General features: G+C 32.6%; 5 protein-coding genes across 9 annotated transcripts in view; 2 read left to right on the top strand and 3 right to left on the bottom strand.

The window, feature by feature from the left end:
* Positions 1-96: 96 nt before the first annotated feature.
* LOC126770381 (tetratricopeptide repeat protein 27-like) lies at positions 97-16,094 on the bottom strand. The gene is made up of 18 exons (XM_050489779.1): positions 15,631-16,094; positions 15,170-15,552; positions 14,485-14,743; positions 12,978-13,212; positions 12,589-12,813; positions 12,109-12,280; positions 11,438-11,513; positions 10,674-10,848; positions 10,286-10,472; positions 7,129-7,304; positions 6,617-6,764; positions 5,945-6,216; positions 3,713-4,142; positions 3,204-3,351; positions 2,590-2,804; positions 2,217-2,411; positions 1,768-2,031; positions 97-275 (listed from the first exon to the last, which is right to left on the bottom strand). The coding sequence occupies exons 1-18, from the start codon at positions 15,689-15,691 to the stop codon at positions 201-203; spliced, it is 3,696 nt and encodes a 1,231-aa protein (XP_050345736.1). The 5' UTR covers positions 15,692-16,094; the 3' UTR covers positions 97-200.
* A 244-nt stretch (positions 16,095-16,338) lies between these two features.
* LOC126770179 (uncharacterized) lies at positions 16,339-19,415 on the top strand. The gene is made up of 5 exons (XM_050489418.1): positions 16,339-16,513; positions 16,587-16,704; positions 16,792-16,985; positions 17,241-17,850; positions 17,935-19,415. Exons 1-5 carry the CDS (start codon positions 16,422-16,424, stop codon positions 18,985-18,987), a joined length of 2,067 nt encoding a protein of 688 aa, XP_050345375.1. The 5' UTR covers positions 16,339-16,421; the 3' UTR covers positions 18,988-19,415.
* Positions 19,146-21,537, bottom strand: LOC126770251 (uncharacterized). The gene is made up of 5 exons (XM_050489534.1): positions 21,374-21,537; positions 20,965-21,104; positions 20,070-20,243; positions 19,818-19,972; positions 19,146-19,403 (listed from the first exon to the last, which is right to left on the bottom strand). Exons 1-5 carry the CDS (start codon positions 21,471-21,473, stop codon positions 19,355-19,357), a joined length of 618 nt encoding a protein of 205 aa, XP_050345491.1. The 5' UTR covers positions 21,474-21,537; the 3' UTR covers positions 19,146-19,354.
* Positions 21,538-21,728: 191 nt separating this feature from the next.
* LOC126770249 (uncharacterized) lies at positions 21,729-22,468 on the bottom strand. The gene is made up of 2 exons (XM_050489531.1): positions 22,260-22,468; positions 21,729-22,163 (listed from the first exon to the last, which is right to left on the bottom strand). Exons 1-2 carry the CDS (start codon positions 22,353-22,355, stop codon positions 22,014-22,016), a joined length of 246 nt encoding a protein of 81 aa, XP_050345488.1. The 5' UTR covers positions 22,356-22,468; the 3' UTR covers positions 21,729-22,013.
* A 451-nt stretch (positions 22,469-22,919) lies between these two features.
* Positions 22,920-27,934, top strand: part of LOC126770161 (E3 ubiquitin-protein ligase HECW2) — a 106,851-nt gene continuing 101,836 nt past the window's right edge. For 2 of the 5 annotated variants that reach the window (XM_050489368.1, XM_050489363.1), the window contains exons 1-2: positions 22,925-23,006; positions 24,328-24,666. In XM_050489368.1, coding sequence (XP_050345325.1) covers positions 24,360-24,666 — 307 coding nt within the window. In that variant the 5' untranslated portion in view covers positions 22,925-23,006; positions 24,328-24,359. Of the gene's footprint in view, positions 23,025-23,071; positions 23,089-24,327; positions 24,667-27,934 lie in introns of those variants that run through there. The other 3 variants (XM_050489366.1, XM_050489364.1, XM_050489367.1) reach the window with 3 other exon arrangements.

Genomic DNA, 27,934 nt, shown 5'->3' with positions numbered 1-27,934 from the left:
ATGTATGTAATGTTTGTTTATATGAAAACATATTAAAGCAATTGTAAAACGTATCATGCGAGGAACGATTAGCTAGTATTAAATAAAAGAAAAAACTGCAACTTCCGATTCTTTATTCTTGCATTTACAAGAAATTTAATAATTTAAATACAAAACGTTCTTGTAATATAATATAAATTAAATGACATGTAACGGAATGACTAGGACTTGTTTGAGAGCATTTGAAACTGGTATTCCTTCTTTAATTCCTTAAGATTCGTTTCTAATATCGCCACCTAAAACAAAATACATTTATTTTATAAGTTAATAAGCAAACACTCATATTTATATAAACACTGTTGCTTTATATATTGCAGTAACTATATTTCCATACATTTATCTATATTTATAAGAAATAGGTAGCTGGATTGACAAATGGACCACCTGATGGTAAGTAGTTACCACCGCCCATATACATTGGATATTAACCGATCCTTACATCACCTATGCGCCACCAACCCTGGGAACTAAGATGTTATGTCACACTGGCTCACGCGCTCTTTAAACCGGAATACAGCAATACTAAATATTACTGTTTGGCGGTAGAACATCTGAGTAGGTGGTACCTACCCTTGCCATTTACCCTTTTTACCGTTGTGGGCTTACAAAGCCCTACCACCGAGTGGCTCCATTATCTTATTGGCTGTTTTATTTTTCGTTTTTTAATATTAACCTAGATTTTTTCCCTTGGCAGACATTGTTTTGGTTTGAAGCTACTATATACATCTATAACCGCTGTTGAAAACAACTATTGTTAGTCAAATAACAGCCAACAACTTAAAAGATTATGTATAGCAAAAGTTTGATATTTAAAGGATTGTAATAATTTAAGTATCCAATATACGTGTATTATAAAGTTGTCATTTCACGTCACGCACTTGCGTAAAGGTTTCTAACGTGAATACGTACTAATCTATGGTAAGTGTAAGATACGCGGCGCAATAAATAAAGTCGAATGCGCTCTACAGACAATGGGTACACATTCAAAATAATAAATACTAATTATCATCATTAAAAATTTACATTATTTTGTCTTGCTGTGTTCATAGCCTGACGAATTATTTTTAAGTTGTATTTATGGGTGACTGCCTCTCTGGTCCAGTGGCTAGATTATAAGGCAACAAATCCCAAGATCCTTTTTTTGTCAATAAACCCGTCTGTAGTAGCCCAGAGTCTGTAGGAACGATTATTTTATCACAGAGAGTAATATTTAATTTCTTCGTAAATAATACTGCACTAGTATTGTTTAAGGCGTAATCAAAAATTCGCGGTAATATTCAAATGACATTTGAATATAGAATACGCATCACATTACATTTACTGGCTGGCATATAAACAAAAAGCTAAATTTAATTTAAAAAATGAAACGCTCCTGAAACATTCTAAGAAAATACTTTTTTGCTTCTAATTAAAAATTTCGAACGCAAAACGCTCTAGCAAAGCTAAACGTTAAAAAAAGTCTAATGCTAGTAGCATTAGACTTTTTTTAACGTTTAGTTTAAATTTAGAACATATAATGCTCAAGGAAAATATTATGGAATACTTTTTGTTGTCTACATTTTTTTTAGAAACGTCAATTGCCTATCTCGTATGGTTGTATTGTCTAAAACTTTACTCTTAATATTTTCCGGCTTCGACAGTAATGTTCTAGTACACACACACACAGTACAGTACAATAGTGTATAGTTAGAGAAGTTACATTAAAAAAAAAAAGACAAATAGTCTTACCTCTTCAAATCTCAATTCTTTTCTAGCTTCTTTTATGTAGCCTCGTATAATATTCATTTGTTCCAAAAGAGGGTTGTCGTCGTCGTGGGCGGGGCCTTCCACTCGATTTCCACTAGTCTCCGCCTCTTCGCCCCGTCTCTGTCTCTCTCTCTCCGTTCTCTCTCTTTCCAGTTGTATCTGTTTCTGCGCGCGTTCGTACCTTTGCCTACGCACCTCATCTATCTGTGCCTCGGTTGGTAACTTACGGAGTGATAAGAGATCTTCCTAGAATTATAATAAAATATAAAATTAGCACAAGAAATGTAATTAAAAGAAATGTTTAATACTTGACATTTAAATAAATTTAACACATTTTTAAACAGAATTGTCTTTATTTATATGAATACCATATTATAAATATGGTAATATAATATACAAAGTACATAGTAAGTTCTTGTTTAATAAATTACCTTTATATAATGCGAGGCTGCCTGCCTAATAGCAGTCTGTAATTTTGCCTGTCTCGTTGCTGGTTCCACGGGGAAGGCTGCTATCTGTTTGCTGAGTAAATCAATACCTTCCGCGAGTTTTCCAATGCGTCCACGCATTGCATTCACGTCTGAGAGGTTGTATGTTGTTTCTCCGTCAAATAGACTTTGACACATCTAAAACCAAATTAAGTAAATTATTTGTTTTGTAATTTATATAACTATAAACTCATATAACTTGAAAATGTTTATATAAATTGCACGCTAAAAGTTTCATATGAATTACCAATTAAATAGTTAAGCAAATTTTTTTCGTGTTGTTAAAAAAAGTTATAAAATAGAGGTATTGTTTTACCTTTTCATACATGGCAACTGCTGGCTTAGCCTGATCCATCAAACTCCTCATCTGTTCGTAGGCAGTCATCAGAACAGTTTTAGCATTTCTGTTCTCTTGCACTTGCTTACGTAACTCAATTAGATAATAACAGTGTTCACAAAGACGCAGACCATTCTTCTCATTTAATTCCTCAGCTTGAGATGTCTGCGGTCTGGATGGATCAACAATTGCTTCTAAAATAACATTATTTACAGTAACAATTTAGTAAATATATGCTACATATAATCATAATATTAAATCTTTTAAAAGAAATAAATAACATTAGAAATACATACAATTAAATAAAAGGAAATAAAAAAATAACATAACTAATAAATTAATTATTATTATATAAATTGTAATTACAGGCACAAGGGACATAACATCTTAGTTCCCAAGGTTAGTGGTGCATTGGCGATGTAAGTGATGGTTAACATTTCTTACAATGCCAATGTCTATGGGCATTGGTGACCACTTACCTTCTGGTGGCCCATATGCTCATCCTAATAATAAAAACCTATACTCCAAATATTCCAGTTACACTATGATGTGGTCAACTTGATTGTTCTAGAATTTGATAAATTGTTACTCACTTGCTATGTTCAAGTCCAAGAACACGGAGCAATCATGACATAAAATAGACCCACATAATCTGCAATGGTGTTTTCTTCTTGTTAAATTAAATGCTTTAGCACAGTTCGGGCAAAGCTTTACCGATGAACCATCTAACCATGGAACAACCTAGAAAAATTAAACACCAATTTTTTAAAATTAAATTAGAGTATTAAATCATAACATTTTCTTTTATCTTATATCTTAGACAACCAAATAAGTAATTGCACAAATATTATACAAATAAAATAGTGGAGTCCAATTTTTAACAATCTCATAATTAAATTATAAAAATAATCACAATGAATATGTTTCTAATCAATTACTAATCTTGAATTAATTTTTGATTATGAATAAGATATGGAATTTTAGTTATGAAATAAAAACTATAAATAGTGATGTTAATTTATATTAATAATTATAATAATTCTCTATTTATGCAAATCAGTAAATAGTAGTATGACAATTAACATGAAGAAAAATTACTTACTTCCTGTTCATGCAGTTTTCGTTGGCTCGGCTCACTAGGCATGTTACATACTAACTTATCCAGTCTTATTAATAACTTATTAGTTTCTGTAGCATATCTCTCTAATCTTGCTGACCGCACAGCTCTAAAATAATCAGTAGAGCTTCTAGACACACCTATTGTTTGCTCTTCAAACGGATAATAGTCTTGAGAATTCAGCTTTAATGCGCGGTCGAATGTTTCTTTTAAATCCGTATCGTCTGTGTTAAGTATAATTTTCTTTGCTTTACCAAATATATCCTTTAGCGACTTTAATACATCTTGTTCTTCCTGATGAAGGCTTTCGAAATGGCTCGTAAGTTGAGTCGGTGATTTCAAATCTGCTTTGCAAATTGGACAAAGAAAGCCTTCTAAAATTTCTTCTTCGTTGGCGGTCGCCATTTTTAAGCGTTAATTAAATATTTACAATACACTTTTCATTATAATTTAATTTGTTTACGATGAGTTTCCATCTACATACAGCTACATACATAATTACTCCCCTTTTCATTTTCATTGACATCGATAAACGTCATATCATAGTGCGTTCCGTTTTTGCCATTTATTTATAAAAGTAAAATAATTACTATCAACTTTTTCCAACTATTTTGTTATAAAATTATTACTTTTTGTTATAACGCTATAACTAGATCTCTTATTTTCTGCAAATAATTTCCATCTACGCAAGGGTTTCTGATAGAGATATCTTCTAAGATTTAAGTAATCCTAATTACACTTTTTGTCGTGATATTGTTCTTATATATGTCTTAAGGTACATATATAATAATGATTATGAAAAAAAAAGCGATTTGAAAGAGAAATTAACCCCTATAAATAACAACCCTTATCAACTTCAAATTCGAGATGCGAATTTCTAATGCCAACTCTAATAAAACGTTGAATTACATTTTCTCAATTTCCATCTACGCAAGGGTTTCTGATAGAGATATCTTCTAAGATTTAAGTAATCCTAATTACACTTTTTGTCGTGATATTGTTCTTATATATGTCTTAAGGTACATATATAATAATGATTATGAAAAAAAAACCGATTTGAAAGAGAAATTAACCCCTATAAATAACAACCCTTATCAACTTCAAATTCGAGATGCGAATTTCTAATGCCAACTCTAATAAAACGTTGAATTACATTTTCTCCGTAACAGCCTGTAATTGTCCCACTGCTGGGCTAAAGGCCTCCTCTCCTCTTTTTGAGGAGAAGCTTATTCCACCACGCTGCTCCAATGCGGGTTGGTGGAATACACATGTGGCAGAATTTCAGAGTAATTAGACACATGCAGGTTTCCTCACGATGTTTTCCTTCACCGTAAAGTACGAGATGAATTATAATCACAAATTAAGCACATGAAAAATTCAGTGGTCCTTGTCCGGGTTTGATTCCAAGATCATCGGTTAAGATTCACGCGTTCTTACCACTGGGCCATCTCGGTACTTTTTTTTTTTATAGAATAGGAAGGTGGACGAGCATATGGGCCACCTGATGGTAAGTGGTCACCAAACGCCCTTAGACATTTGCATTGTAAGAAATGTCAACCATCACTTATAGCCAATGCGCCACCAACCTTGGGAATTAAGATTTTATGTCCCTTGTGCCTGTAATTACACTGGCTCACTCACCCTTCAAACCGGAACACAACAATATCAAGTATTGCTGTTTTGCGGTAGAATATTTGATGAGTGGGTGGTACCTACCCAGACGAGCTTGCACAAAGCCCTAAAATCAAATGTAAATCCCTACACTCGTACCCATTACTTATACACACTATACTTAACTTATACACACTATACTTAACTTATACACACTATACATAACTTATACACACTATACTTAACTTATACACACTATACTTAACTTATACACACTATACTTAATACACTGTAATTGTATAAAGTATCTCAAAGGGATATGGGTATTATCTTTATTACAGGTTATTCTGTAGTGTAGTCTTAGAGGACTATACCGCAACCAGTGTTAATTGGATTGTACTTCAGCACCTCTCATGGAAAAAACTGATTATTATTTATGATGCTTGGGGTCGAAGCTAATAAAGGGGTTTTCTGATAAGAAATTATCAGTAACAGATCGGTTGAATCGGATGGCCGACGGATTGGATTAGAAGAGTGAGGTGCGGACTTTCAACAAACATTAAAAGTATAACTTAAAAGACGAAACAGAAATAAAATAAAATTTACATTATAGATTTCATATATTCTGTAACATTATTAAACAATTCCTTTAACACTGTAAGTAGAGCCTGAGTTTCAGGAGTTTCGGACCAATCTTGTTTTTCTGCGGCTCTTATTACTGCCTGACCAGTTAACCGTGCTGACGATAGCTGTTGATTTGCTTGGAGTACGTCCTTGTCTTCAGCTTCCTTTCTTGCTTTTAAACTGTATTCTAGAAGGAGTTCTGTCAATTTCATTACCTTCATACATGTATCGGGGCTATTAGTCCAATTACCACTCTAAAAAAATAAGTATAAATCAGTTTACAAGTGACAATAATGCTTACATTGATGGGCTAATTGTGAAGGTCATATTATAGTGCACAAACGCAAAAGTTATTGCAATTATAAGCTAGGAAATAGAGGCTGAATAGGATTATGTTTTTATACAATAAATTAAAAAAATGTTTTTTTTTTTTAATTTCATGTCACTGATTCAATTTCCAACTAGTCAATTAGTCTCACGCATGAAAATGAAATAGAAATATTTAGAAATTATGTAAGTATAGCTGAATCGGCTACCTATATTAAATAATATAATATTTATAATTTGCCTTAAATATTCTTCTTTTTATCACCTAGCTAGTCTTTGCTTCATGAAATATTTAAAAACTTTACAAATATGGCGGCATTTCTTTACCTGAGTAAATCCTTTATACGCTTTCAATAGTCTCTGTCCCTTCAGCAAATACGTCGGACTTATGTCAGCGTACAGTTGCCATATTTCTGGTTTATTTTGATGTATCGATGTTATTCGTCCGAACAACTCGAGAGTTCGTTTTCTTAACCTACATAAGGATATAAAAACAAAAAAAATTTACACCATTTTACATTAAAAACATTGCACTCAAATTCGACCTTGAAAATTTACTCTCATCGCTTCAACGTAGATCAGCTAAAGATAAATAATTTATATAATAATCATTGAGAATACTACTATTTGAGCATAATATCATTTATAAAAATATGAAAATTTTTTCCTTATATTTTATAAGCGTCATAATGAGAAACATTTATCTTTAGCCTTAACTTTTAAGGCTGTAAATTAAAAAATAAACACACTTGCGATTTTAAAGTGGGGCTTATGTTTTTATAAATACATCCTTTTGCGAGTATTTTACAAGAATATGAATAAAGTGGTAAGTTTTTCACCTGGCAGCACTGTTTCCATCAGCATCCTTTCTGTCTTCAACAATTGCCTTTGCGAGCAATGTAAGTACTTCTACGTCTTCGAATTTGCCTTTAATGTCGAGTATTCTATGACAGCCTCGTAAAACATCCTCGAAATGTCCCGTGTCAGTGCTAACTATTATTACATTTTCCCAGAGCTAAAAAATATAATGAAAATTTTATTACAAATACCTTATTTAATAGTATACAAACAATTGAGTGAAAACGATATTTCTTACTATTTTTTTATTAATAAATCAATATTTTTTTCACCGATTGTAGATATAAATTATTATAACAGTAGATAGTGTCACATCACATCACACATATATACACATATACTACATAATATTTCTATCTCAAAACTAATAAGAGAAAATATTCATCATATCATCGTCATATTCAGCCCACATTAATCCACTGCTGGACATAGGCCTCCTCACAGGCGCGCCAGTTCTCCCGGTCCTGGGCTAGTCGCATCCATTGAGCACCCGCCATCTTCCTAAAATCGTCTGACCATCGGGCGGGTGGTCTGCTCACTGGCCTTTTTGCTTCTCTAGGCCACCACTCCGTAACGACTTTAGTCCACCTTCCGTCTTCTCGTCTGGCCCAGTGTCCATCCCATCTCCACTTTAACCTCGTGATACGCTTCCCAATATCTTCGACTTTCGTCTTTCGTCGGATTTCTGCGTTTGGTACACGATCAACGAGGATAATGCCTAGCATAGCACGCTCCATCCCCTTTGTGCCACTTTTATTTTGTGCATGTTATGCTTAGTAAGCGTCCATGTTTCAGCACCGTAGGTGAGTCTATACTCACCAAGACCAAGGTGTTTAACCAATGTGTCTTGCCTATGCAAGACACATTGGTTAAACACCTTGGTCTTGAGGCATTGTGGGAGTTTGGATGTCAACGTATCTTCGAGCTTTCCAAAAGCAGCGCACCCTAATCCAATGCGCCGTTCGATCTCCTGTATTTGAGATTTCTGATCAAATGATAAACAATGTCCAAGATAGATATAATCGCTGACCACCTGTACGGTGTCCTTACCTACGAATATGTAAGGTGCACGTATGTGGCGATTAGTCAAGATTTTGGTCTTGGACATGTTCATCCTCAGACCGATCCTCAGTGAAACTTTTTGCAGATCTGCTAGCATAAGTTGAAGTTCTTTGGTGCTCTCGGCGACAAGAATCAAGTCGTCCGCGAACCTAAGGTGCGTCATGCGTGTTCCGTTTATATTGATACCTCTCTCCCTCCAACCCAGCGTCTTCAACAGATCTTCTAAGACGGTGTTGAAGAGTTTCGGCGAGACGTTATCGCCTTGTCGGACCCCTCTGTCAACAGACACGAGGTTGGTGTTTTTGTGCATGCGCACCTGCATAGTCGCGAATTTGTACAGCTCTCGGAGGATATCTACGTATCGCTTGTCAATACCGCAGCGATGGAAAGATTGAAACACGGCCCAATGTTCGACACTGTCGAAAGCCTTCTCGTAATCAACGAAGGCAAAGCACAGGGGTCGGTTATACTCATTGCACTTCTCCATTAGCTGCTTGACAGTATGGATGTGGTCCATAGTTGAGTATCTACTCCGGAAGCCAGCTTGCTCGATAGGTTGGTATTCGTCGAGGGTGTTAGCGAGTCGGTGGCACAGGACTTTAGCGAACAGTTTGTAGACCTGAGAGAGAAGGCTTATTGGACGGTAGTTTGTCAGTTTTGTTTTGTCGCCTTTCTTATAAAGTATCGTGACAATCGCATTCTTCCATTGACCGGGTGTAGAACCCTGTAGGAGAATTTCGTTAAAAAGTTTTACAAGGACTTCAAGTATAGGTTTTCCACCTGCCTGCAACATTTCGACATGCACCCCGTCCTCACCAGAGGCTTTACCTTTTTTCATTTTGCTTAGCGTATGCTCTACTTCATCTGGTGTTATATGAGGTAATTCGCCTTTTTCGATTCGCTCTCCTGGCGCTGCTCTGGGGTCCATCGCATCTTGTATCGATTGCGGTATTTTTGAGGTATACAGGTCCCTGTAAAACTCTTCGACGATCTTTATAATTTGGTCACGATCAGACACAATATTGCCGGCATGATCCGTCAGCTTGTTTATTTCCCTCATGCCCAAGCTAAGTTTTTTTTCTATAAACTTTCGGGCCCCTATTGTCTTGGATGGTTTTTGCAATAGTTCTGGTGTTAAAATTTCTTAAGTCATTACGGATTGCCTGCTTTATAGCCTTATTAATCTCTCTCTGATCTGATGTTATACCAGTCTTCAATTCCCTTCTTTGGGATAGGAGAGAGAGCGTATGAGATGTTAATTTCGCCTCTTTATGTGGCTTCTTTCCCCCTATGTGTCTCTTCGTGGTCTTCGTCAGTACTGTGCACAGCAAGTCGTTCAATGAGTCGACATTCCGGTTCTCTTCTATAAGCCCTTCGAAAGAGTTTTTGAGTTCCAGTTGAAACTCATTTTGTAAGAGTTTGTAACTATCCCTACCATATTTTGAGCTAAATGTTTTAAGCAGTTTGGCTCTTTCTTTGGGAAGGTTATACCTGAACGTGGCTCTCACTAGACGATGGTCGCTATTAGTTTTAAAGCGACTTAAAACGGATACGTCTGTTATATTTGACTTATGCGAGCTAATTATGTAGTCGATCTCATTTCTCGTCCGGCCATCCGGGCTAGCCCAAGTCCATTTCCTTGAATGACGCTTTTTGAAAAAGTATTCATTGCGTATAGATGATGTTGCTCAAGGAAATTTACTAAGGTTTACCCCCGCGGATTACGACTACCTAGCCCAAACTGTCCTACCGACGTTTAGTTTTTTACTTGAGGTCCTATTTTTGCAAATAAATAATAAAAAAAGAAAATATTCACAAAGTAAAATTTTCACTTTGATGTTCGTTTCAATAAAAAATTTTTTTTTTGTAATTAGCATTATTTGTTTCAATTCATATGTGGATAACGTGTTTGTAATATTTGCGTATATATGAAATGTTTGATAAGATGAGCGATTACGCGAACACTCCTAACGAGTGAAATTTTACAAATTAATATCGATAGATTTCAATTAACCGTTGTTACGTCACATTTTAACGTAAGGGAATCATTAAAGCAACGAATAATGATTAACTGACCTTCCAATTATCATAATTGAATCTCAAGGCTTCCATTAACGCCCTGTACGCGCGATTCTTATCACCCTGTTTCACGTACACTTTCGCTAAATTATTCCAAGCTTCAAACGTATTTGGCTGCAAATATGTATACCTTCGATATGCTTTAGCTGACAGTTCCCAATTTTCCATCTCTAGAGCTGCGAAACTAAAAAAATAATAATGTTATATTTATAACGATTAGAGTTAAAACAGATTTAAATAGCATTAAGCATCTCTTAATATCTTTTGCAATAAGATATCTAATAAATTACGTCATACACTGAGAGGAGAATCCTACTAATTGTGATACACACAATTTAATGTTAAATAAAAAAATAGAGGCTAAAAATGCCCGTCGGAAACTTACCCCAACCTCAACCATATAGTCTCTTGTATGGAATTAATTTCAACCGATTTTTCATAATGCGGTATACACTCATCATACTTCTTGTGATCGAAGAGGTAGTTACCCCAATGTCTTTGGGCTCTGCTGCTTTTGAAGTTGGAAAACTCCCAGGCCTTAGCGTAGTAGTTTACGTCATCTACATATAAAACGTAATTCATCACAGTACAATAAAAACTGATGATTATTATTTATACAGAAAATAATCTTTATTAATTAATGATTTGATATTCTTATCAACGACTATAAAAGTAACAAATTTTTTAATTTAAAAGTTATAGACTATATAGGTGCGATGTTATATTTTGTACTGGCAACCCTAGCTTTTTTTTTATAGAAAAGGAAGGCGGACGGGCACCTGATGATAAGTGGTCACCAACGCCCATAGGCATTGGCATTGCAAGAAATGTTAACCACCGCTTACATCGCCAATGCGCCACCAGCCTTGGGAACTAAGATGTTTATTTGTGCCTGTAATTACACTGGCTCACTTACTTTTCAAACCGGAACACAACAATACTAAGTACTGCTGTTTTGCGGTAGAATATCTGATGAGTGGGTGGTACCTACCCAGACGAGCTTGCACAAGGCCCTACCACCGGTCAAATATAAATACGAAAGTGAGTTTGTTTGTTTTGGGTTTAAACACACCTATTTCGATATTATTTAGTAACTAAATATTATTTTAACGTAATGTGTATCGTTAACGAATAACAAAAGTATATAACCTGTAGCGTCTCCAAGGAGGCAGAACAATTTCACCGTTGGTTTGATGTCAATCTGTTGCTGTATTATTTCCGCTGCCTGAAATAAAAATAAAAAAAAAAGTAAAATAAATATCCTGCTGCTGGCTTGTACCCTAGAGAAGAAGGGATGTAACTTATTCCACTATGTAGGTTGGTAAACATGTGTAAGAATTTCATCTGAATATATATTATTTTCAGAAATATATATTAATTATGTTAAATATAAATAGTTGTATATAATTATCGGCATGAAATTGATTTTTAGATTTAATTAATTGTAACAAGTCCAACTGAGACACTGAACTAAATACGTGGTTTTAAAATATATCTATGTTGTTTAAATTTTGATAGATTAACTATTGAGTATCTTGACGGTTCCCTTAGTTTACATTTTAAGCCGCTTTACGTAAAATTAACATTACAAATCAGTGGTAGCTTCACTTGGTGCTTGGGCTTTGTTCAAGCCCATACGTAAGTACCGTCGAACAGTAATATTCAGTATGGTTGTGTTCCACTTTGAAGAGTGAGCGAGCCAGTGTAGTTAATATTTCTTACATTGCCACATACCACCACTTACCATCAGGTGGACCATTTGCCAGTCCACCTACCTATTTCATAAAATATATATGTATAAATGATTATTGAACGAATACCTTATGTCTTAATTGTAACATAGTGTAGCACACAATGACATCCTCCCATAGCTGCAACTTCAAATATTCCTCGAGGGCTGCCTTGACGAGACCCAAGCTTAAGTACAAGTCTGCCAGCTGCTGCTTCCAGTTCCAGGCTGGAGCTAGACCTGTCGCCCATAGGTAAGACAGCCTGATGAAAAAAATAATACCACTAAGAAATTATTTCATGAGCATCATTACGAGACCTCGTCCTGTTAGACCAAACAAATGCTTTCATCCAAATTCTATCTACAAAGGTTCATTTTTGATAATTAAATTTGAAGTATAAGATGATATGCAAATGAATTAAAGTAACTCTGGGTGTATTTTACGCTTTCAAGCCCAAATCACTGAATTTACTACTAGACTACTCAAACTGCTGGTCAATTTGCCACTAAGTACCACTGGTAACAAGACATATTATTAATTATGTTATTCAAAATTCCATAATATTATTACCTGCTGGTGTTACAAACACCGGATTTATCATTGACAATTGTCTCACACTGCATCATGGCTCGTTCAACAGTTCTCTTGTGGTTTGCCTCCAGTTTACATCTTATCAACAGAGCGGCTACTCGTGTAGACCAGGGTCCTTTCTTTTGTGACAGAACTGTTTCAATATATGGTTGCAATTCTTCAGTCATCAGATCATCCTTGGGTTGAGACTTTTGGAGATACTGACTGAAAATAAAACATTTAACCATATCTTATATACATAAATCACTGGCACTTTCCTGGGTTTGAACCCAAAATCATCAGTTAAGTCACATTTTTAATCACAAGTTAATTCACATATTCCACAACTGCCTAATGCAGTTCCATCAAAAAAAGAAGAATTTACTAACACAGTCAATAGGCAAAGGGTCTGTTCCAAACTGGGCAGTTCAGCCTGCAATATGTTTTCATTAAATTGAATTTTGTTTAGCCTGACATCATCCTGCAGCTCAATTTCTGGTGGCAGATCTGAACTTCCATGACTTTGTTCCGCTGATGGGCGCTCCAATTCTTCATCTAATTTACTGTATAATGCAAGTTGTGCCTTAGCATCTTGTTGAAATTTTGTACGCTTTCCCAAAATTCCTGCAATATTGGGTCATACTGTTAAGATTTATGATTATAAAATGTGTGTGTTCTTAATTTTCATAAGAGAAAATGATTTAACCAATCTGTCATACTATTTAAGGCATAGATTTATTTAACATATTTACTTGGTGTTTGGATTTGTTCATAAACTATGACAATAGTTATAAATGAGCAGATTTTTTTTGTAATGCTTGACTGAAAAACTACTAAACCAATATACATAAAACTTTTATGCACAATATACATAAAAATTGCGTGTTTCGGAGGTTTTTTTTTTTATATGCACCGGGATGGCAAATGACTTTACTCCATCTGATGGTAAGTGGTAGTAGAGTCCAAACGCGACGACAGCCAGCACAGTCGGGAAGAATGTTCTGTACTAGCCGTCCCCGCCTTGCCGGCCCGCAAGATGCCTCTTCACGCCTCGTTTGAAGGAACCCGGGTTGTAAGAGGAGGGGAACACGTGAGCTGGTAAGGAATTCCATTTTTTGGTAGTGCGACAAACAAAGGAGTTGCCAAATTTCTTTGTGCGCGATGGAATTGATGTCACAGTTAGGCGGTGACATCGAGAACCAGCTCGCGTGGACTTAAGAAGGAAGGGGGAAGCAGGAATTAGAGAGAATAATTCCTCAGAGCACTCGCCGTGGTACAGTCGATAGAAAGCGCTCAGTGCTGCTATCTCGCGACGCAATTGTAAAGGTTCAAGGGTGTTTGTGACCTTTACTTTATTGTATTATATTAAAACCTATTGTATATACAAGATTAGCCTCAGTTTTGCCCACTTTAAATGACCGTGTGAAAAGTCAGAACTGCATGTTTTTACAAACAATAAATGAAATTCTAAAAAAACAAAAGTATTACCAATTTGTTGCAAAATATAAAACAAAATAAAATTGATGTGTGTTTTTATAATTTAAATTATGTAATGCAATCGATTTATTTATGTTCGTTTTTAAAAATAAAATATAACATGCAATAAACAAATAATAATAACAGAAAAAAAACCTGGTTAATTCACAATACATTATTTATAAAATATACACAAAATTACTTCAAACTGAATGAACGAATAGAGCAAAAATATTTATATATATTATATATCACAAATAGTATAATGTTTAAGTTTAATTTCCTTAGAAATGTTAATATAAATAATTTACTTCAAAATAAAGTCACACTTTCGTTTTACACAACCAAACCCACTAAGCAGTTAGAGAAAGATCTAGATTCGACCAAAGTTTATTTATTCTTAATTTGTAATTATTATACCTGTTAATTCCAATTTCAAACCAGCCAGCTCTCTAGCTTTTATCAGATATTCGTCTACTTTTTGCACTCTCCCATACATTAAATAGGCTTGTGCTATCTCCAAATACAAAAGGATTTTTAGTCTGTTATTTTCCAAAGCCTGTGACTCATTGTATAGCTTTGCTATTAATAGTTCAATTTCATTATAAAGAGTAGCACTTGTATCTTCTAGAGCTCTTTGGTGAGTAACTTTGCTTCGGAAGCACCACCATAGACTAAGCTGAAAACATATAATAAAAATAAGAGTTGCACTAAAAAATGTGTTAACTGTTACAATTTTAGGTTTAAAGTTTATGACATTATTTGGGTATTATACTAAAAATTTAACATCATTGTATTTGATTTTAATTCGATGTTATAAAACTAATTTTATTCCATTCATAAGAACATATATTTAAATTTCTTTTTTCGCCCTCTTTTCTACCCTAGTTTAAAAACTGGAGTATTTTGTGTTCAATTATATTTATTGTAAAGTAATTACTATGATAATTAAATATTCAAAGGTCATTACTAGACTGCACTGCCAAGTTACCTTTGCCTATAAAATGTGAACAAACCGAATAAACATGATTGGTGATTATCCAATAACATTAGAAGGATTAGTTTTCCTTTCTTTACACAAAAATTGATATTTTCTTAAGCTTACCAGACTCTGATCAAGCGAAAAAAGTGCTGCAAAAATGTTTGATGAAAGATACAATAGCTCTGGATATAAGATATTAGTATACAAAGGTTCTGAATCCCTCTGTAAATAAGTAGATGCATCAATATCCTTAGGCCAATCAATACCAAAATACTGTTCTAAATTGAATTCATCAGGATGTGGATTCCAGTTTTGGTCACAAAATGTTAAAAATGTGCTAATAGCCATTTGCAATATTTTTTCTAAGGTACTATTATCATAATGTCCACTTTTAATGTGTTTTTCTAATGCATCTATATCCATCCCATCACTAATGACCTGTTTGAATAATTCTGAATCTTCAATTACCCAATGTCCGGACCAAAGATTTTTTATTAGTATTGAATCTAAAATTGAAGAAGATTTTTTTTAATACTGATGTCTGCTCTTATGTTTTTACCAATTATTATAATAATAAAACTTACCAAAATCATTAAATTGGATATCAAAGTTGCATAAAAACAATATATCTTTGTTAGAATGCATTTTTATAGTTATTTATGTATAGTAATTGAATTGTAATTTTCTTCGCTTTTATTTAGCTAAAAAATAGGATTGGCTTTTATATCCGGTAGCAATGCACGGTTTTGGAGAAAATTTGAAAACTAAAAAAATCTATCATAACCTATAAATGCAGAAACGTCAAATATATCGCGATATCACTGTAAGAGCAGGAAAAGTAATGTTTTATTTAAGTTCGACAAGACATACAAGATTACTTGTCATATTAGTAAAACAAAATTTTGTTGCAAAAAACCATTGAAAACTATTTTTGAATTGACAACTATTTCTATCATTATCTATTTCAGAGAATAATATATAAAATGGGTCCAAAAACACAGAAATCTATTTAATGTGTGTGAACCGAGGCTCATGCAAGCGGAAAAACCAAACAAATCCCAGACCCAAAACATGTGCTTGTGACTTTGACAGTTCGACATTAATAACATTAGATTCTAACTTGTGAATAAAAGTTCTATTTTTTTTTTTGTTTTTTTTTTTTTGCATATAATTTGTCCAAATATTTGTTTAATAATATGCTAGAAATACTTTACAATGATAAATAAAAATAATCTAAGAACTGAAGTTAGGTATAATATGAATTAAATTATTACTAATCTGTGACGTTGTAGTGATGGTGGGTGGGTGTCGTGTATTTTTAGGTTAAGAAATAGAAATATGATTTTATAAAATATATAACAAAACTTGACCAAAAATGGAATTTCCTTATATAATGGAATACGCACTGATTACAATACCTGCAATATTGTGTACATTATTACTATTAAAACTTCTTTGTAATTTGCGGTAAGTTTTAGCATAGGTTATAATACTTTCCCGCCTGATAAAAATCTTGTAATACCAAAATTTCTCTGATTAGGTCAACGCTGCCTTGGAGAGTAAACTGTTGGTTCTGTAATAGAAACTTTTGGGTAAAGTACAACGACCGTAATAGTTGGACTTGTCCAAAATGCGATCAGTACAATGGTTTTACAAAGGTAATTTTTTCTTTCATAAAATATAAACGTCAATCTTAATCTACTGTCTTAAATTATTATTGATATGAATCAATATATATTTTAAAGGACGGTGACTACAATAAAGTCTTAAGTACATCAAGTGAATATGTTTCTAAAAGCCCGAAATTTTTCCAAAGGAGCCCGCCTAAAAATGGCCTCTGTAAAATGTGTAATATAAACCAACAGCTCAAGGTGACACAACTTGCAAATTTTGTTCCTATGAATGAAAATAGATATGATGATGAAATTGATATGTACAGGTAATCATGATGATTTTTTATTATGTATATATTTTTTTAAATAAACTTAGTAGTAAAAAGCAGATATTTATAAGTATAAATTATAAAATTTCATTTAAAAGTAAAGTAAATTAATTATAAGGTGAAATTTATCTCATTATGTTACTTGTTAGCTTATCTTATCAAATCATTTTAAGTAAAACTAATGGCAACATAAATAATTATAGAAGACTACCAAACGTGGATTTTTTTTACATACTAATTTTTCATTTACAGAACACAATTGGAAAAAGCTTACAAATTATGTAGCTCTTGCAAAAAAGTACTGCAAATGAAATTACATAAAGAAAAAGAAACCCTTTTGGGTTCTAAACTTTTAGAAAAAAGGACGTTAGAAAAAAGTAATGTTAAAGAATTGAAGCAAAATGTATTAATTAAAAATGTAATCAATGCAACATCTAGATTAATAGCAGGAATACTTGTAATTTTGGTAGTGATTGAATGCTACGAAAATGCTTTGAAACATAGGAAGTTATCGAATACAGTATATAATATAAAAGTTATATTTGACAGTTTCATAGAAAGAATTATTTCTATTGTTAAAATGAAGACATTACTCATATTCCCATCTTTAGAGAATCAATTTATTGACATAATGAATGTCATAGATAAAGACATATTTACAAGCTTTAACTCTGGACTAAATGATTTGACACAAAAATCTTTAGGGAGCTTTGTGTGTTTTATACAGATTATTGGACATTTTTGGAATATTAACAAGACAAAATATAGCATAATTATTGACCTTTTGTGGTCCATATTTGTAGTAACTTCCATAGGGCATGTATATATAACTAAAGATCCAGTCATAATGAGCTTAATAAAAGTAAGTATATTCAAATATGAGGGAGAACAGTTTTTTATTGTTTTTATTTAAAATGTAATTATTATTTTTTTTCTATTATTTCAGTTATCAAGCACTCTGGCAGTGTTGCTTGTATATAGAAACTTAAACAATAAGACTGTTAAAATGATTACAAGAAAAAATATCACACCAAAGAAACTGAAGAATTTAGCAAATGGTTCTCCAAAAAAGTTTATTGATGAAGAAGATAATATTTCTTTGGATACTGACGATGATGTATCACTCTGTAAATTTGGTTTAAATAACTTCACAGAATCCTCTAATGAAACTACTAGTCCGTTAAACAACAGTCTGATCAATGGCAGGTCATTTACACCAAGAAATGACATAATTTGGAGCAAACCTAAATTAAATTCAACATTTTGTGTAAACTCTGTAATGTCAAACAGTCCAAACCCACTTTCAGATTCTGTTTTCATAAAACCGTCATTCAATAAATATCAAAAGAATATGAAAGATGATTCAGATTCCGATTTAGATGAAAGTATAAGTTCCTTGTGTATAAGTAGTCCTAAAAAGAAGAGTTCCAAAATGAATCCAGTGTTTGCCTTGCGTAAATTCACTGCATCACCTAATTTCGTAGCTCCTACTCCCTTAAACCGTGCTCGACCTCTAATATCCCCTAGTAAACTAGGCCACGGCACTTCCTGGGTCGCCGGTGGATATTGGGGAGCCGAAGGCGAGCGACAGATATTCAATGTTAATGGTAGTCGCTCGTCTAGTCAGAGTTCCGGGTTTGAGTCGCAAGCATCGAGCATGAATCAACGTAACCTCTTCTCCCATCCTCCATCACGCGAAGAATCGATTTGTGGGGAACCGGAAAAATCGACGTTACTTCTCGACCGTTTCCAGAATTGTAACGTGAATCATTTCAACACCCATCCACCCCCGAGTTTTACGCCAATAAGTACACCAGTATTTCCTCAATTGCAATATAATAGTCACGTTCAAATACCTCAACCAAGATTTGCTCAGCAGACTTTTGTATCGCAGAATGTCTTTACGCAGCAGCATTATGTACCAAACAGTATGTTTAAAGCCCCTGGTGGGTCTAGACTGATCAAATTGCCTCAAGACAATTCTTTCACGTCTCGTTAACGCTCAACTGCTAGTCAGATTGACGTAGCCGTTCTCATTGACTAACGACTTTTATGCTTTTATTTTTATTCTTCGATGGTTTTTACTAAAATTTCATAAACTGCCATTATGTTAAGAAATCTTGTTAAGTTATATCACATGCATTAGTTTTTAAGTGGTTATTAGTTGTAATTATTGAGTGAAGTTAGTTGTAAGTCCATTTGCTGATCTCGTGTTGGTGCCAGGTGACGGCGATATGAAAGCATTAAGAATTATTGTATTGTTACAATTTTTATATGGACGTCACTGTCCTGTCTCGAACAAAATGTGATATTAAAAGACTAGTAATTTTTGCAAAAAGTGAAAAAAAAAATGATTCTTGATGTTATCATTGTTTTGATTTTGTCATCTTATAGTGAAAACTTTTTGTGAAGCTCCTGAAATAAAAAAATATGAACATCAAAGTTTATTTTATTTTCTTAAATACTAACAAACATTCAAAATTGTAAAGATCCATTTGGTCCTTAATTATACAAAGTCCTAACTCTTTACTATCCTTACTAATTATAAATGTGGAAGTGTCCATCATGCTAGTCTGCATTTGAATGTAAATTGAAACGTCAGGGGAACAGAGAAGTGCATAAAACCTTCCCCATTAAACGCGGGCGGAAAGTAGTAAAAAAAATAATTAAGTCTGACTTAAATTGATAGTAGTGGAATCGGCGAAGAATACTATTTAATGTTGAGAAAGTGATTCCAAACTTCACAAGTCTAATATAACTGCTTAAGCTAAATAAACTGAGTCTATTAGTGTGTGAAGAAGACATTTAAAAGCATAAGCTGCAACTTACGAATTTCGCGCTTTTCTTTCACAGCTCTGTAGGTATTGATTAGGCAAAGGAGGAAAGTATGTATCTTCGTAAAGAGTTGACGAATAATCAGAGACATCAGTGCATGCCCATTCATATTCCAAACTATTTTTTAAGCCCCATTCTGTTACATTTCCCTGTTTATTTTTTTAGATGATAATAAACATGATTACAAATATTAATAATTAAAAACAGCAATACTTTCTCAAATAAATATAATTAGAAAATACATACGAAGCATTTTGTGAGATCCGGTTGTGGATAAAACTGGTGGGCACTTCTTTTGTAATAGCGCATAATTGGTCCACACAGTGGCTTAGGTAGAACATTATACACTAAGTCTGTTGTAGTAGCAAAATTACCGCATGAGTCGTGGCTATCATGCTTGATTATTGAACGCACATTCCCCTGTTAAGGAAAAGCAGACAACAAACTGAAGACCAACAAGACAAGACAATATTTTTAACTAGACTACTTAAAATGACTTCTTTATTTTTAAATACGAAATTTTAGTATTCTTAAAAAACTTACTTTAATATATGCAATGAATATAAAATCACAATAAATATTATTCATATTATTATTGTATAATGTTTATTTTGGAATATTCATTGGTTAAGTAGCTAGCTTGTACCTGACGATTCCGAGCTCTTATCATTAGGTTAAAATCAGATTTGGACTTTGCACGGTGAAGTTCAAGAATTTTTTTCTAGTACGTAGTATAGGTTGGAGTTGTTTACGATCCCATGCCTCGGAAAACACATAAAGCCTCTACTCTCTGGTAGTCTTGGATAGCCGTCCCATTGGGTATGAGAACGTAGGCATTGAAAGCGACATTGAAACATTTGGATGGTAATTTTAAAAGTATCTACCGAAATTACTGGATAAATAATTTAATAAACAAATAGTTTAATTGTGATATAGATTTTTTTATAGAAAATCTCTGATTGTGAGAAATACGCTATTAAGGTTTTATCCGAACACAATTTAATTAATTACGTGGTTAAACTATTCGGCAGCGTGAAATATTTATATCATAAATATATACAACTAAATATAAGAAATCATTGATTTTCCTTCGCTGTAGCGTCTTCAAACCAAATATACTCTTAATAAAATTTTCATAGACCTGTAAACTATTTAATTTGTTAATCCGAAACTCAGGTTGTCTGGATTCAGGTTTCAACTTTTCATAATCAATTTTTTCTGCAGGTGGAAAATACAGTGTACCTCTTTTAGGGCATTCAATCCTATCTTCTACCCAATTCCCTGATAATATTAAAATGACACTTAATATTTTAACTACTTTTGTACATACCTAATTGAGTTTAATTTAAAATATCGTAGATAATGAAATAAAAAAAAGGTCATTAATCATTATATATAATTACTAATTTTAAGTTAAATTTAATAAATATATTATTAGTATGTTAAACAATTATATTGACATATTTTAAGTGGAATATATATTACGATATTATCAAGAAAAACCAATAAAGAAATATTTGATTACAAATATCGTAGGACTATTATAATACCTAAAAGTACTCCTGTGTTATAGACTGGACCTGGTCGCAGCGCTTTAGCAATTGCTTCAGTTCGAGTCGGAGACTTCGGTCTTGTATTAATAGTAGCCATTTTTGTATTTAATGGTAACAGATTACAATCAAATTATTTAATATTAAAAATGCATAAGTGTAATTTATTAAAAAATGATTTTATTTACATTGACAAATGATAAAACTTATTATGTGATTGACATAATTTTTGACAACAATATTTTTTTAATAATGCATTATATACTATAAAGGATTTAAATAAAAATAAAAAAATTAAATGCAATAGAAAGATCAAGTATAAACTTTATTGCATTGTTAGTGTTGTAAAATAATTAACTTAGATAATTCCCTAATACAATATATTATAACTCTTATAAACGAAATCTAATTATATATTATAATTACAAAAACAATTTTCCTATATTACAATAAAAGTTAACATTCCCAAATCATGATGTAACAACATAGTGATTTGATATATTTCAAAAACTATTGGACTATGATATACTTACAAACATAATAATTTAAAATATTTTCTTATGAGTGATTGTAACAAAAAAGAGATTTTTATATGCTATTAATTGAGTTAATAATTAATATATTTCAATATTAAATATGTTTATTCAGTCTCCATAGGCAGGTTGAGATTTTGTTTTGGCAGGGATTGTAGTAGGACTGAAAGTTGGCTCTCTAATGGACCAGACTGCTGTACAATACTCTTCATGTTCTTTTCTATTTGTAAAAGATCTTGGTTGATAATCTCCATATTCTAAAAAAAGGAACAACAGCATAATAATTGTTCATGAAGCTGATTGGTACATCATTCACATCGGATATAAAATAAATTTAGATTCGGATTACATACCTCTATCATAGATGTATAAAGATGTTTGAAATCTTTATCGCTGTATCTTATAAATCCACTAACGTTTGATTCCGAATCGGATGGCATGGAAGTCATTGTAATGTTTTCTAATACTGTATTATTAAGAGGTATTCAATTTTAAATATATCGTTTGCGTTAAGCGTCTCAGAGCAATTTTAAAATTTCAATTTTCAATATCCAATGACAAGTTAAACATAGACATAGACTGTCAAATTGACAACATAAAAAGGTAAAATTGACTAAATTAGTGTTCTAAAATATAGTTTATTGTTCATGCTATAAAAACTATACACTACAGTTTTTCAAATTCATTATTACGTAAAGAAATATAATCATATATATGATTTATAAACTATGTATCCAATTTGTTTCAAGATAATTTTAAATTAAATAAAATTAGTCATAATAAAAGCATTACTGAATTCTGATTCTAAACGTACGTAACTGTGACATTGACGTTATAAAATCCTAAATGTCAAGTTCAATAGAATTGACTGTCATCCGAAGAAAATTAGTAACCCCAATAGAGTTTATAACCAATCCGGAACTTCCTGTAGATTTTGAATGAATTCTGATTGGCTGAGACTGCATATCCTGCTTGAGCTACGTCAATGGGAACAAGGACTGCAGTAGCAAATACGGAGATGAATATTTTTGAAATACAATCGTAAAAATGAAATAAAACAGTGCTTTTTGTGAAAAAAGTAAAGTATTCATCAGAAAAGTGTACGTAATATAAAAGGTGTACGTGTGTTAACTAAATCATTACGTAGTATTAAAATTTTTACATGTTTTCCATCTTAATAATGTCTTGTTTTTATTTGGTTATCGACAAAATTATTGATTATTAGTTAAAAGTTTAATTGAGTGCTATAATATTTGGTAGAATCATACAGAATTCGTTTTAGTTAATTTACGTATTATTTTAGTTACGTATACAGAGTTTTGTTGTTTTAATGCGCCATAAATAAGCTCTTCTATTTATTTTCTCATATATCGTCTAATCTTGGATTTCTGACTCTAAGAATATAATATTAAATGATCAAGATAAAAATAATATCTTAAGTTATTGTAGAGGTATATTTATAATACAACAATTAAATGTTTAATATGAAAAAAGCTTAAGTAATTCTTGTAAGCTTAATATCAAATGATGGATTAAAAATAATATTACTTTTATTATATTAATGATATATGGAAATTACCTCATAACAGACATTCATTGATTCAAAAACATCTTTATATGTAGTGCCCAGTTAAAAGTAAATATTATTTTTTGGAAGCATAACTAAGTTTTAACTTGCAATAAACAAATAATAAATATAATAATGATTAAGTAACCAATATGTAGAGAAATAATCTTTTATCATTGATAAAGATTTATCAATTTCAAATAATGGAGTCGACATTTTTATTTTTATTACAAAATCATTGCTTAGCCTAAAACACCAATAGAAAATTTCATTTATTTTATATCTAAAACTTATTTAACAGAAGCCATTAAATTAAAATAAAGTGAATCAAAAACTAGGTATAGTACATTAATTAAAATAAATTTTATCCGTGGGAATAATTAACTAAAGAGGATAAAATTATCTCACATATTACAATGAGAATCATCGTGCTAAATTATGAGAAAAGTATTTTAATTTGAAATAAGATATAATTAATTGTATACACCTTTAAACCTCAAATTCGTCTACCTCTTTGTGTAGATATTAACTTGCTTTTAACTTCATAATTATAATGCATACATTATTACTGTCTGATATTAAGACAATGACTTGGCTTATAATTCAGATTGCACATAGCTAGTGAATAGACCGCATTAGGCGTCAGTAGGTTTGCCGGCGCCGGCCGGGCTGGCGTCGCGACGTCGCTACCCCCACTCCATCCCCTGTCTCTCATATGAATAACACTTTTTTCTTTTTTACATTATCGTCTCTCGCATCGAGAAGTTTCATGTTTATAAAATGTAAATGATAATAAAGTCTCGTATTTTAAAGCAACATATTTTCGAGAACTTTTATGAGCTTTTTTATTGCAGTCGACGATGCTAGAGTAAGTTGCCGGTAAGTCATGTCAGAGGAACATGACGCCAAGTGTGCGCAAAGTGAACGAACCGAGAAAATCGTGTGTACGGAAAGAACTTGTGAATGTGTTGTAGAAGATAGAGATGAAAATGAAGAAGCGTGTGCCAATGATGTAGAAAGTGCCATAAATAATGAGAGTCTGAGTAACGAGGTAGACGAAAAGAAGGGTCAGTCTAGAAAATATGAGAAAGGATCAATCCTCTGGACGAAGGAGGTTTCGAAGCTCCGCGTATCATGGAATCTGGCGGAAGGAACAGCGACGACGAAAGACTACGTGGCGATATGTTACACAGGTAAGATAAATATAATTTACATTGTATACACACATAAATAACCGTTGTTTTTATACGTTACAATAATATTTCACATATTTATAGAGATTCTTTATTTTGATTTGATCTTTTTAGTTGAACATTAATTGGCTTTAACGAAACTAATAAATGTAGATAGATGTAAAACCCTTGTATATAAATTAAAATTACTGGTGATAGAGCTTTGTGCAAGCTCGTCTGGGTAGGTACCACCCACTCATCAGATATTCTACCGCAAAACAGCAGTACTTGGTATTGTTGTGTTCCGGTTTGAAGGGTGAGTGAGCCAGTGTAATTACAGGCACAAGGGACATAACATCTTAGTTCCCAAGGTTGGTGGCGCATTGGTGATGTAAGCGATGGTTAACATTTCTTACAATGCCAATATCTAAGGGCGTTTGGTGACCACTTACCATCAGGTGGCCCATATGCTTGTCCGCCTTCCTATTCTATAAAAAAAAAATTGTATTTAAATGTCGCTATAAAAATTTTAATCATGTTTATGAGCTTATTGTCAATAATGCTGACTCAGTTTAGTTAAAATGCATTTGATAGTGTTTATCAGAAATTATTTACGGAGCGTTTTCTGCATTTTTTTAGCGATTATACATACCAATACGTAGACATCGCACGCATTTTATCGCACTAGTTAAACTTACATGGGATAAGAGTTCATTATGTGCTAGAGCAAGGCCGATAGTAGCCGCGTGGAAGCCTGTGGTATGGCAGCCATATAGTTGACAATCGACAGACAAATATACCAAAAGATTGGTATAGAAGTCACTCGTCTTAATTGGTAATTTGCCGAGAAACCTTTCGAAGTTTCGAGAGATCTTTTAGAAACAATGTCGACTAGATTGATCGCTTATTAATAAAGATAACATATATAAAATGTTATATTTTGATCGGCAATCGTTAATCACGTGTTGTTTTACGTTTTTGCCTTTTCTACAAATAAATTCCGTTAATCTTTTATGTAATTTCCGTTGGGGTCGATTTCTTAAGTACTTTTTAACGTTAAAATCAACTAATTAGCTGAACTAATAATAAACTTTGATCAAATTAAGATATCATTTTACAACCAAATGAATCGTAAGTTTTTATTAAAAGAAGTTGTAAAGTAACACTGTATAAATCCCACTGGTGGATAAAGGCATCCTCTTCTTTTGAAAAGGCGTGGAACTTATTAACCACGATGCTTCGCTGATCACGATGATTTACTCTCCTCCGCCGATCGCATTTATAACACAAATGAAGCACATGAAAATTCAACCCCGTTATTAACTCACAATTTGGTTAAGCTTCATGTGTTCTGACCACTGGGTACTAGGGTCATCTCATGCGTTCAATAAGTCATTATTACGTAATTTCGGTTTCACTTATGTTCTTGATCGAGGAATGGTTTCCGTCACCGTGGAGCGGACGCGTCGAAATGACATCGACGACATAAACATTAATGAAACCGGAATTACAGTATTAATATAATTTGATTCTGATTCACTATCAAATAAGAGTTTCTATTCGAACAAAGTTGAATTGAACTAAGAATTAAATTAAAAATCAGCATTATCGTTGATAATCGGCTATCTAGTCTTGTGCTAGGGCTTTTCAAGCTATCAAACATTTTTATGAAGTAACCAAAAGTTTTATATAAGACAAACAAAAGAAGCTGACACTTGAAACATAAGAAACAAAATTAAATAATAGTTAAGAGGTCCTTAAGTGCTTTATCTCATAAACTTTTTTTAGATTACTGGCTAATGGTCTAAGATACGTTATTAAAAATATATACCATCATCTGTTATTTGATGATGACAAAGCTTATATGTTAGACAATATGTAGGTATATTGATAAATAACAAATGTCCAGCTAAGTCAGGGGCCAACACAGTTAATTAATATTGACTTTTTTTAATTTTTATTAAAAATAACAGACGAAGGTATACATTTTTAATAACGTATCTCGCACTAGAACGCTCGACACGTGTTTTTTAATTTATTTATAGTAAGTATGTGGTTGCGGACACCGATGAGTTACCTGATGGTAAAATGTCAAATCACCCATAGACATTAGCGCTGTAAGAAATATTAACTGTTCATTACATCGGCATTGCGCCAACAGCCTAGGCGCCTAGCCTAATAAGAATGAACCAATTGCAATTGCCTATTGCAATTGGTTATTATTCGATCCAAACAAACACACACAAAACAAAATAAAAGAAGTATTTATTTATACATATAAGATAATATTTAAAATCTATCGTAGATATTATCGTAGAAAACATACATACGTAAAATATATTTAACAAATTAATTTGTAGAATGTCCAATTAACGGAGTGACATGCTGGATCTTTTCAATAGGCAAACTTTCCAAGAAGTGAAAAGCACAAGTGTCCGACAATGTTAAATCAGGTATATATTTGCTAGAATGTTCTAAAGAACTTTGAATAAAAACGACAAAGTACTGGTCCGAAGTTTTTGCCGTGTAACGTTTCTTGTACCCAAGACTGGATATAAGTTGGTTGTAACTGTACTACGTAAGCTCGTTGCATTAATTGAAAACAGGAAGCTCTGCCCGCCCTTTTGATAACATCGCTTCACTTGCTTGAAATATCATCGTAATGTTGAATGGAACCGTATGTACCGAAGAACATTCATTAAAGAGGGAAATATTTTGCAAATGTTCTGATTTTGTATTTACTTATAAAAATATCTTGGTGAGAAATAATCGCACATTTTAATTTTGCTATATTTTTTATAAAACAAAAGTTGTTTCAAAAAATTTATATTGAAAATACCATAACACCGCTTTTATAATTTTATACAATTATTGTTTTACTTTCTTTATCTGACCTGACAAGCTCTTGTACTAAGATATATACATGTTTATATGTTTAACTTGTATATATGTACGTTCAAAGAACTTACGTATGTTAAAAATACGTTTTAATAACATAAGTATTTTTTTAATGGAGTCAATGATAATTTCAAGTTCAAGAAAGTGCAATTTACGCCTACGTGCATTTAATTGTGCGCCCGCGCAGGCTCCCGCGTCGATACACTGCAAATTGATAGCTTTTATTACTTGACACACCGTTTTATTAGCAGTATAATGGCTCTGACTCAGGCAATACTTAGTTTTTTTATTTTTAAAATATTAATGACTGCATATCGACTTTTTCGTTTAAAATTTATAACGATTTCAAGTTCAAGCTTACCGAAACCCAATATACGCCATATTTGAATAC

The sequence above is a fragment of the Nymphalis io genome, chromosome 8 (assembly GCF_905147045.1).
Source record: "Nymphalis io chromosome 8, ilAglIoxx1.1, whole genome shotgun sequence".
Taxonomy (NCBI): domain Eukaryota; kingdom Metazoa; phylum Arthropoda; class Insecta; order Lepidoptera; family Nymphalidae; genus Nymphalis; species Nymphalis io.
This window is presented reverse-complemented; position numbering and strand designations above follow the sequence as displayed.